Below are 10,091 nucleotides of genomic sequence, written 5' to 3' on the forward strand. Positions count from 1 at the left end.
GGCTCCCGCTGACTATCAAGTTCACTTCTTCTCTCCTGGCCACACTTTCAGAGACAAAACACTTATTGCAATTGCTCACAACCCCAGCTGGAGTCTCCAAACCAGGAAAGAAAAGGAATCTTACTGGATAAGCCGCCTTAAAAAATCGGAACCAAGCGGTTTAAACAAAGAAGACTAGATAAAGAAACCAGGTACAAATATATTTTGCAGCCGACACATTTTCTTTTAAATAATTCTCTAAATTTCTGTATTAGCCTATGACTACGAAAAATAAGGAAATATCCGGGTTAAAATCTGCTCTTACATAAATCTGCATAAAATAACAAATGTCAGTATGGCTCATTAAATTTCTAGGTCAATACAAATATTTTCCAGTATCAGCAACAACCTAAAATAAACTATTTTACACCTAATATAGTGAAATGGTTGAATTCCTGTAGAATCAGCCATGTAAAGATTCGCAAGCATAGCAGTTCTTCCTATTAATTTGTTTGTCTTGTCAATATTTTGTATTTGCATTTGAAAAAGACTCATTTGATAATCGAGAGAGCTCAGGCTAGCTAGATGCCAGTTTATTAATGAACCAAAATATGATTGTGTGTATAAATTTTATTTGTATGTTATGTATAACGATATACGTCTACGGCATTTCATTGAAGTCTGTATCTGTCTTCTATGTGATAAAATCACAACCTAACCTATTACTGTAACACTATTTCGGTGTGGTAATTATTAAAATTAAAATAGGTCTTTGAAGAAATTTCCATGGGTAAAGAAGGGGTTGTTAACTGGTAGATCCACTTTGTTTATCATTTTCAAGTCTTTAGCATCAAATATAGCAAAGTAACTCTGCTTATTCACAGCGTCCAACACTGGCATCAGTAATACCCCATCATCCTCCTCCAGGCTTTCCGGTTTCGAAACAAAAAATGGTTCACTTAGGTAATGTCCGTTGATAAGCCATACTTGATCACGTGAGCCAGTGCAAAGGTCTTTCTTGACAAGCGCCATATGCAGTTGATCTTTGCCGTCATAATTGTCTACGATGCCATACACAAAACAATTTTTGTGATACCTGTAATTCTCATTAATAACAGGGAAATCTAAGGCATTGCAAAATGAAATATATGGAGAGCATTCATAGGCATAAACATCAATGTCGTCCGTTTCAAGATCTATCGTGTAACGCTTAAGAAGAGCTCTTTTGAACTGAGCACGTGCGGTAGCATTTTTAACAGTGTTCATGTCCAAACTACGGATACCACTCGGATCAGGAAACGTGCTGATATCGACAATAATCCCAGACTTTCCAACTTCATATGCGTTGACGACGTCGAAAAAGAACATGTTCTCCGTTTTCAGAACCTTGACAGCCCCAGATTTTAAATCAACAATGTAAACTTTTGTTATCTCATCTGGTTCCCAGTCAAAGATATCAAACGGATTGTTGTCTATGATAAGTTTGTACGGCGTGACAAAAAAATGGTTGGGCAAACAATATTGCATAATTTAATGAAACCCCGAAGGAATGCATGTACGGAATCTTATCCAAGTCGATTTCAGCTATCTGCTCCCGTTCGATAGGACCTAGTATTCGGAATATTTTCAATTGACTTTTCAGCTCTGGAATTAAACTGACTAAAGACACAAAAGTAATATGATTAGACGAGTTGTATTCCGGAAGTGGATGGGCAGTACCTAAGTTGACGATGCTGTCCATGGGATTTACACCGGTTATGGGTGGGTCCACAAATGTGAAACTAGACAACAATAGCGGATCAAATTCGTAGAACCTCCAATAATAACTGACGGCTACATAATGACTGGTGTTCTGTTTTTCATCGAAATAGTTGCGGACATTGACATTCATATTATCTGGGCCATTTCTTATCTGCTCTATTCGCTCCACTGTGTTAAATGGTGGATCAGGATTCTGAATCATTTGATATGGAGCAATGGTATCTGACTTCACTGAATCGTTGTACGATCTGGAGTAAATGAACCTTGTTGAGAAGCAGGCACTTCCGTTTCCAGAAAATTTCCAACTGGATAGCTTTGCGTAGGCATCGGCGGCATTGGTTACTTTTCGGTTGCCAAGTTCAAACCTTCCAAATCCATTCTTGACCTGAAATGAAATGGCTACTATTTGTAGATAAAAAATATATCACTCATCAAAATGTGTATTTTTTTAAATGTAATTTTGCTATAGTTTGAATGCTTTATGTAAAATGAACAATCCTTCCTACATTCATTTATTGATTATTGGCTGTTAAGCACCAATACTCACGACAATGTGAAACTATTAAAATTACGATACTTACCAATCATTATAGTCATCTGCTTAGGAACAATTCATAGGTCCTTGACACATTATTACTTTGAAAGGAGCATTGTTGATCTTTACATAATGGATAATAGGCAAAGGTAAAACTTTAATTTAAAACCACCACACCTCTGACATTATGATGCGGTGTCAACAACTTGGTCAAGACAACATATATTTAGACTATGTTGGGCTTATCCTTGATACCAGAGAAACCATGATTATAGCTGTTGTAATGTTAGCTACTCTCCAAAACATTGCCTAACGTTTCTAGTTGATTGGCTAGTTTATTGGAATTGGGTTGTTCGCAAGGTAAAGCGATGGATGCGAGTAGTTTACCATGACAAGGCCGTGCGATATGTGTATTCACGGTATAAGAAATACAAAAAGTATTCAATAATTGTTGAGGGTCTAGAATAACGGTATGTTCAATTTAGTTTAAACAAAACAAAGATAAAAACATGAAATGTCATAGCTTATGTTAGTTTAGATATTTTGTCATATTTCAACATTTTACATTAATATTATGATATAATAATAACAACTGGTATATTCGTATCCAATCTTGTCTAATGTGTATGATTATTAGCACTCGAATTAAACCAAGTGTTTTTATAACGCATCATGCTGACGATAGAAAGAGAAGAGCATGTGTATGTTAGCAGAGTAAGCACTATGCAATTTCACTATAGGATGCGTGTAAATTCCTCAACGATCTGAATACGAATCATAAGACCTAGGCCTGGGGATTTCTGTGTGACTTGCTTCCTTAGAACCCGCACTAAACTGGTCAAATTCCTTGTACCGACCATTATCGTGTTTAAAGTAATGTTGCGCCCACAAGTAATAACGCCTTCCAAGTGACCTGATTGTGGTTGCTTCCTGCAAGGATGCTGGGGAGATTGCGCCAGGTTTTAAGCTTCAGGTCTTCTTTCTGAACCTCTCCTCAGAAACTATATTTTTCATGTCACTCACGAATATCAGGTTGACAATCAAGATATGTCAGCGATGTAAATCTTGATAATGTTTGCCTTAATTCGGGAAGCTTTCCACCCCTACGTTTCAACAGGATTTGAAGCTGTGCCTTGTAGTATTAGTATCATTCTTGCAACTGACTCATACAGTTTGTTTTCGAATTGTTCGCTCCCAGACGGGGTTGAAGTCATAAGGAGCTAAACTTCACTAACAATTCATAAAAGCATGTTATGCTTAGCTGCAATTGATGAGACTGATGGAAAGTGTATCCTCTAAACTCGGGTACTTGCATGTAAGCACATTTTCTGCATTCTCGTCCGTGGCGAATATAATTAACAAAATGAACAGAATAACTAACGGAATCCTATTTCAGTTTGTTTTATTCTTTCAGTTGGGATAACATTGTTATCATTGTTAAATCATTTTATCTGTATTGATTAATTCTCAAAACGTATGTCCGTATATGCAGCTATTGTTGTAAACCTTCAGTATTTTAACGTTTGTTGAAACAATATCAGTAGTTTAGCTTGGTGAAAACTGAGCTGTGGCTTGCGTAAACTAAAACAACTTCATAGTTTTTTTATGTCTTTAATTAAACTCACTATAGTATAAAATTCTGAATCAGGGGTCCAGATTATTTCAATATAAGATCAGTTGAGACATTTTAAATTACCCTTGAGAGATCTGGAAGAGATTATGCAAGTTCAAACACGTATTTTCTTGCTGAAAATCCACTAATCTGTTGGTAGGACGTATCTGACAGCTTTTTCGAACAAGGGTTAGAGACAAGACAAACGATGTACTTTCCATTAATATATTTTAGCCATGCCATATCAGCTGGAGGAGTTGTCACCAAACCTGGAAACGTTGATACTGTAAATAAATGGCCCACGCCAAAAGTTATTGCGGTACGGAAAATCCGAAAGCTCTGTATTAAGTATTTTCAGTTCAAATTTCACTTTGCTGCAATTGAGAATAGATTGTACCAGTGCACGAAAAATAATGTTGCTTTCACTTGATTTCATAAGCATCAGGCGGCATGCAAAGTGCTGTATGAAGTTATTGCCTCATACTCAGCTTTGCCTGTTCCCGGCATGAAGTATCTCTTCGTCCTAGAAATGGCGGCAATTGTCGAAGTAATAGGCATAATCCTTTCCCAGAAAACATACACAAGCTTAAGATAGTTGATGTCTGGACAAGGCAGAATTATACTATTGTCTCTACAGAAACATGACGCAACTCCGTCAGGGGCTATCGGTTAGGATGAGGCTCAGAAGAGCCTCTGTTGGTAAGATGTGTCTGGCGAAAGTAATGCAGTACAAAGTCTTAGGGGTAGTGGACAAATTATTTGAAATGTCCGGTGCGTGATGCTTCTGGCAAGACATGTAAAAGTTGTATTATAGTACAATACAGCTACCTGAGGAAAACCTAAAAGCATTGGCGTGAATGAGCTTCCTGGAGAGAAGGGTGATACCTACTGGTTGACCCTTAGTACAGTACGCCTATATTTATACTGTCCTCACATGAGGAATGATGTAAGAGAGTATTGTGCGACATGCGCCACTTTCATGGCACATCATCATAACCAGAACAACGGAACGTCAAGGCATACAATGCACGAGGAAATTGCTTCATGTACTGAATCCGCACTTGTACTTGCTCATTGAATCATTGTGGTGGGGATTTCTTCGCGCACACTATCCGAGGAAATTTATCAGGATATTTTGTCTCGTTTTGATGTGTATTTAAATATGAAAATGTTTTCAGAATTGCAGACTATAGTAAGCTAATCATTTCTCCAAGAATACCTCTTTACTTAAAGGAATAAGGCGGATAGATTTTGAACCGAAATGACTGTCGAGCGCGACTTTTTACACATTTATAGATACTGATTTGCCGTAAAAGTGGGAAAACGAAAACTTCATAATATCGGTCCAAATAAAACAAGTAGAGATGATGCGTTATAATATTGAATCTTTAATATATACATTTCTACCTAAGTGAAACATTGTTTATACTATAAGTATTGCTCAAAGGGACGAATTTGTTACAGTAGTACAACATATTGAGGGGATGGCATGAAATATGCAAACGTTATATATATTAAAGACTTTTACGGACGGGATATGGGACAAAGAAAGATAACTCTTCATGACATTTAATTCAGTTTTGTTTTAGTTCTTCCGCCCACCCTCTCGATTTCTCTAAGATGAATGGGGAAATGGGATAGAGGTTGGGTGGAATGGGGCTTTAACTTGATAACTTCAACAATAAATATAATAAATATTGCACATTTGACATTCTATTGATTTATTTCCAATTTTTCAGAGTAGTTGTAATTGCTCTTTATTTTGTTTTCAAATACTTGTATTTTTCTTTCCTAATTATACCCTTCAAACCGGAAATTATGTGTTAATTTCACTACGCTATATGTTTGAAATATACTCACTCATGTTCTAGTTTACCTGTTAATACTATTTCCCACCCAACTCCTTAACTAGTGTAGGGTAAGAAATTCTCTCGTGATCCATGTTCAAGAGAAGAGAACAAACTCTGTATACCCTTCATCCGTTCTTTTGTTTACAAAATTCAAAAGAGATACTGAAGTTCTTTTTATTCTAAAACTATCAATAAACAATACATTTCAATGTACATACAATACTCTCTTTCTTTCTTTCTCTCTCTTTCTCTCCTTCTCTCTCTCTCTCTGGGTTTATTTTACAAAATACTATTAATTATGACCAATTAAAAACAAGTCCTTTTTGCTAAGTGTTTCACATAGCTATTATTAAAAGCAATTTATACTAAAACTCAGATTATGTCAAAATAAAACTTGAAATAAATAGAAAGCCATATTAGCGAAAAATCGGAAACGATGTAATAAACTTTATAATTCTCTTCTTCTTCTGATCATATCGATAATATATATATATATATATATATATATATATATATATATATATATATATATATATATATATATATATATATATATATATATATATTATATTGTGGTCTAAGGTTGACATTGCCCGGGGTGGGAGTGGGAGACAAGCGCCCCGGGGTGGGAGTCGGAGACAAGCGCCCCGATCCTCCAAAATGCCCCATACGGCCTGCGTCTCTTACTGCCTCTGTCGACTAAAATCCAGCTCCTGGCCTTCGCGAGTGGCTTAGATTTGATGCCCGGCAGACCATGTTTTCTGCTAACAGGAGAAGGGGTGAGGCGGCCCACTGGCGCCTTAAAACCAGTTGGTTCGGATAGATGGGACTCGTAAACCTTGGATGGTAGCTCATCTAGGAGAAGGAAAACTCCGATTCCAAACCTCTATTGCCTTGTGGCTATACCCACTCATGGGTAAGGCTAAGGGAGTAAACCCCGACAGAAAATCCGGAGACGGAGTCCCTAAGGCGGTATGACATTGACTTCAACGTCATTCCGGCAACTCCTGCGATGCCGTTGGTGCCAAGCTGTATCGGCATTCGTCGTTCCCTTGGGCACACCAGCTGCGTGGAGAGGGGGGATCTGCTGCATGGGCAACAGCTGATTATCCATACCACCCTGCCCAGGCTTCATAGCTCCACTGGAGAGGACACTCCAGCGTCGTCGTATGGCGTCGGCACAACACGAGAAGTAGCAGTTTACCGGTTCTAAGTCAAAGCTCGATTGGCGTAGAGCTTGGCGCCAGGGGTTACTTCTGACGGTGGGAGAGATCATCAGGTCTCACTGGACAGCTACCGCCCGCCTCAAACTGGGCAGCCCCCAGTCAGTAAGGTGCTGCCCGCCATGGCCTGCCTGCTTCACTGGGTGCGTGGAGCTTAGAGAACCATCTCGACAAGTGGGCCACAAAACTCTGCACCAGGAAAGACTAAACGAAGAAATAAAAAGACTCCAACTCTTCGTTTTGCAACCTGGAACATCAGGACCATGTGTCCTGGATTGACCACTGACCTACAGCAGATCGACGATGCACGGAAGACTGCCGTCATTGACAGAGAACTCTCCCGACTGAACATCGACATTGCCTGCCTCCAGGAGACCCGACTGGCTGACAGCGGCACCATCAGGGAAGCCAATTACACATTCGTTTGGCAGGGGAAGCCCTTGGATGAACCTAGGCAGCATGGAGTAGGGTTTGGCGTCAAGAACACGCTAATCGCCTTCATTGAAGCTCCATCATCAGGTACTGAGAGAATCCTTGCCCTCCGGCTGTCAACATCCTTAGGCCCGGTCAACATCTTCAGTGTGTACGCCCCAACCCTCTACTCCACCTATGAGGAGAAAGACAAGTTTTATGAGGCTCTGGATCAGGCAATATCCAGTATCCCCAACAATGAAAGCCTTTACTTACTAGGAGACTTCAATGCTAGAGTGGGAGCAGACCATGAGGCCTGGTCCACCTGTCTCGGCTTTTACGGAAGGGGCAAGATCAACGAGAATGGTCAGCGACTGCTGGAGATGTGCTGCTCCAACAGCCTTTGTGTGACCAACACTTTCTTCAAATGCAAGGAGATCCACCAGGTGTCGTGGAGACACCCACGTTCACGCCACTGGCACCAGCTGGACCTCGTCATCACCAGACGTGCAGAACTTGCCAGTGTCCTCGTTACCCGCAGCTACCACAGTGCCGATTGTGACACGGACCATTCCCTCGTGGCCAGCAAGGTGCGAATATTACTCAAGAAGCTGCACCACGCCAAGAAGAAGGGTCACCCACGTATCAACACCTGCTGTGCAAGCAACCCAGAGAAAACACAGCAGTTCATCAGCAAACTGAAGGAAGCCCTCACCAAAGTGACACCTGATGACACCATTGTTTCCATGTGGTCCCATATCCGTGACTCTGTGTACAATTCAGCCATCACAGCTTACGGGAAGAGGGAGCGAAAGAATGTCGACTGGTATGAGGCAAACTGGGAGTAGATGGAGCCCGTGACTGAGGCAAAGAGGAAAGCCCTCCTGGCATACAAGGCTGCACCTAGCCCCAGAACACTACAAGCCCTCAGGATTGCAAGGAAAAACGCCCAGAAGACCGCCCGCTGCTGTGCCAACACCTACTGGCTGAACCTTTGCAACAGTATACAGACAGCTGCTAACACCGGGGATACAAGAGGAATGTATGAGGGTATCAAAAAGGCGACAGGCCCCCCCAGCTGCAAGACCTCCCCCCTCAAGTCCAAGACCAGGGGAAACAACTGCAGCGATGGGTTGAGCACTATCTCGAGCTATATGCAACCCAAAACAATGTCACTGGAACTGCCCTGGACGCCATTCCAGACCTGCCTGTCATGGAGGAGCTAGACACACAGCCCACCCTGGAAGAGCTCGGAAAAGCCATCGATTGCCTTGCCTGTGGGAAGGCTCCTGGAAGCGACGGCATTCCGCCTGAAGTCCTCAAGAGCGGAAAACCAGCACTGCTCCAGCCCCTACACACACTCCTCTGCCTTTGCTGGGAACAGGGATACATCCCACAGGACATGCGTGACGCCAACATCGTCACTTTGTACAAAAACAAAGGAGACCGTAGCGACTGCAACAACTATCGGGGCATCTCCCTCCTCAGCATCGTCGGAAAAGCCTTCGCCCGTGTTGCTTTGGCGCGCTTGCAGATCCTAGCCTCCCGCGTCTACCCAGAGTCCCAGTGTGGATTTCGAGCCGGCAGGTCAACTGTAGACATGATCTTCTCACTACGTCAGCTGCAGGAGAAGTGTCGCGAGCAGCGGATGCCCCTCTACATTGCCTTCATAGACCTGACGAAGGCGTTCGACATGGTTAGTCGGAGTGGACTCTTCAGACTCCTGCAGAAGATCGGCTGCCCCCCACGTCTGCTTGCTGTCATTATGTCGTTCCACGAGAACATGCACAGCACAGTGTGCTTCAATGGCGCAACATCTGAAGCATTCCCAGTCATTAGCGGAGTCAAACAAGGCTGTGTCCTTGCACCGACGCTCTTTGCCATCTTCTTCTCCAGGCTTCTCCAGTACGCATTCAAGGACTGCAGCGAGGGAGTGTACATCCATACCAGGGCTGACGGCAAGCTGTTCAACATCGCCCGTCTCCGTGCTAAGACTAAAGTCACAGAGGTACTCATCCGTGAATTGCTCTTTGCCGACGATGCAGCCTTGACATCACACACGGAAGATGGTCTTCAGCAGCTGGTATGCTGCCTCTCCCATGCATGTAAGGAATTTGGACTGACCATCAGTTTGAAGAAAACGAATGTCATGGCACAGGACACAGACTCCCCTCCCTCTGTCTCCATCGATGGGTACAATTTGGAAGTTGTCGGGAACTTCACATACCTCGTGTCTAACATCTCCAGCTCGCTCTCCATTGATTCTGAGGTGGGCGGCAGGATTGCCAAGGCAGCAGCAGTGATGGCCAGACTTAACCAGAGGGTCTGGAACAACCCCAACCTCACAGAGAAGACAAAACTGCGTGTCTACCAAGCGTGCGTGCTCAGCTCACTTCTCTACAGCAGCGAAACATGGACCACCCATGCAAGACACGAGAGGAAACTCAACAGCTTCCACCTGAGATGTCTGCGGCGCATTCTGAACATCCAGTGGCAGGACAAAGTACCCAACACAGAGGTTCTAGAACGCGCCAACATGAACAGCATGTTCTCCATACTCAGCGAGAGGCGCCTTCGCTGGCTCGGCCATGTCAAGAGAATGGACCCAGGTCGCATTCCCAAGGACCTGTTATATGGGGAGTTAGCAGAAGGTGCACGACCAACTGGACGACCATCTCTAAGCTACAAAGATGTTTGCAAGAAGGATATGAAGACAGCAA

At 42.5% G+C, this 10,091-nt stretch overlaps 1 protein-coding gene across 1 annotated transcript; it reads right to left on the minus strand.

The window, feature by feature from the left end:
• Window positions 1–738: 738 nt before the first annotated feature.
• On the minus strand, window positions 739–1,506 carry LOC149774060 (uncharacterized). The gene has a single exon (XM_089945838.1). The coding sequence runs from the start codon at window positions 1,504–1,506 to the stop codon at window positions 739–741; it is 768 nt and encodes a 255-aa protein (XP_089801964.1).
• Between the last annotated feature and the right edge of the window lie 8,585 nt (window positions 1,507–10,091).

The sequence above is a fragment of the Sinohyriopsis cumingii genome, unplaced genomic scaffold, assembly GCF_028554795.1.
Source record: "Sinohyriopsis cumingii isolate HCF-2022 unplaced genomic scaffold, ASM2855479v2 utg000426l, whole genome shotgun sequence".
Classification (NCBI taxonomy): domain Eukaryota; kingdom Metazoa; phylum Mollusca; class Bivalvia; order Unionida; family Unionidae; genus Sinohyriopsis; species Sinohyriopsis cumingii.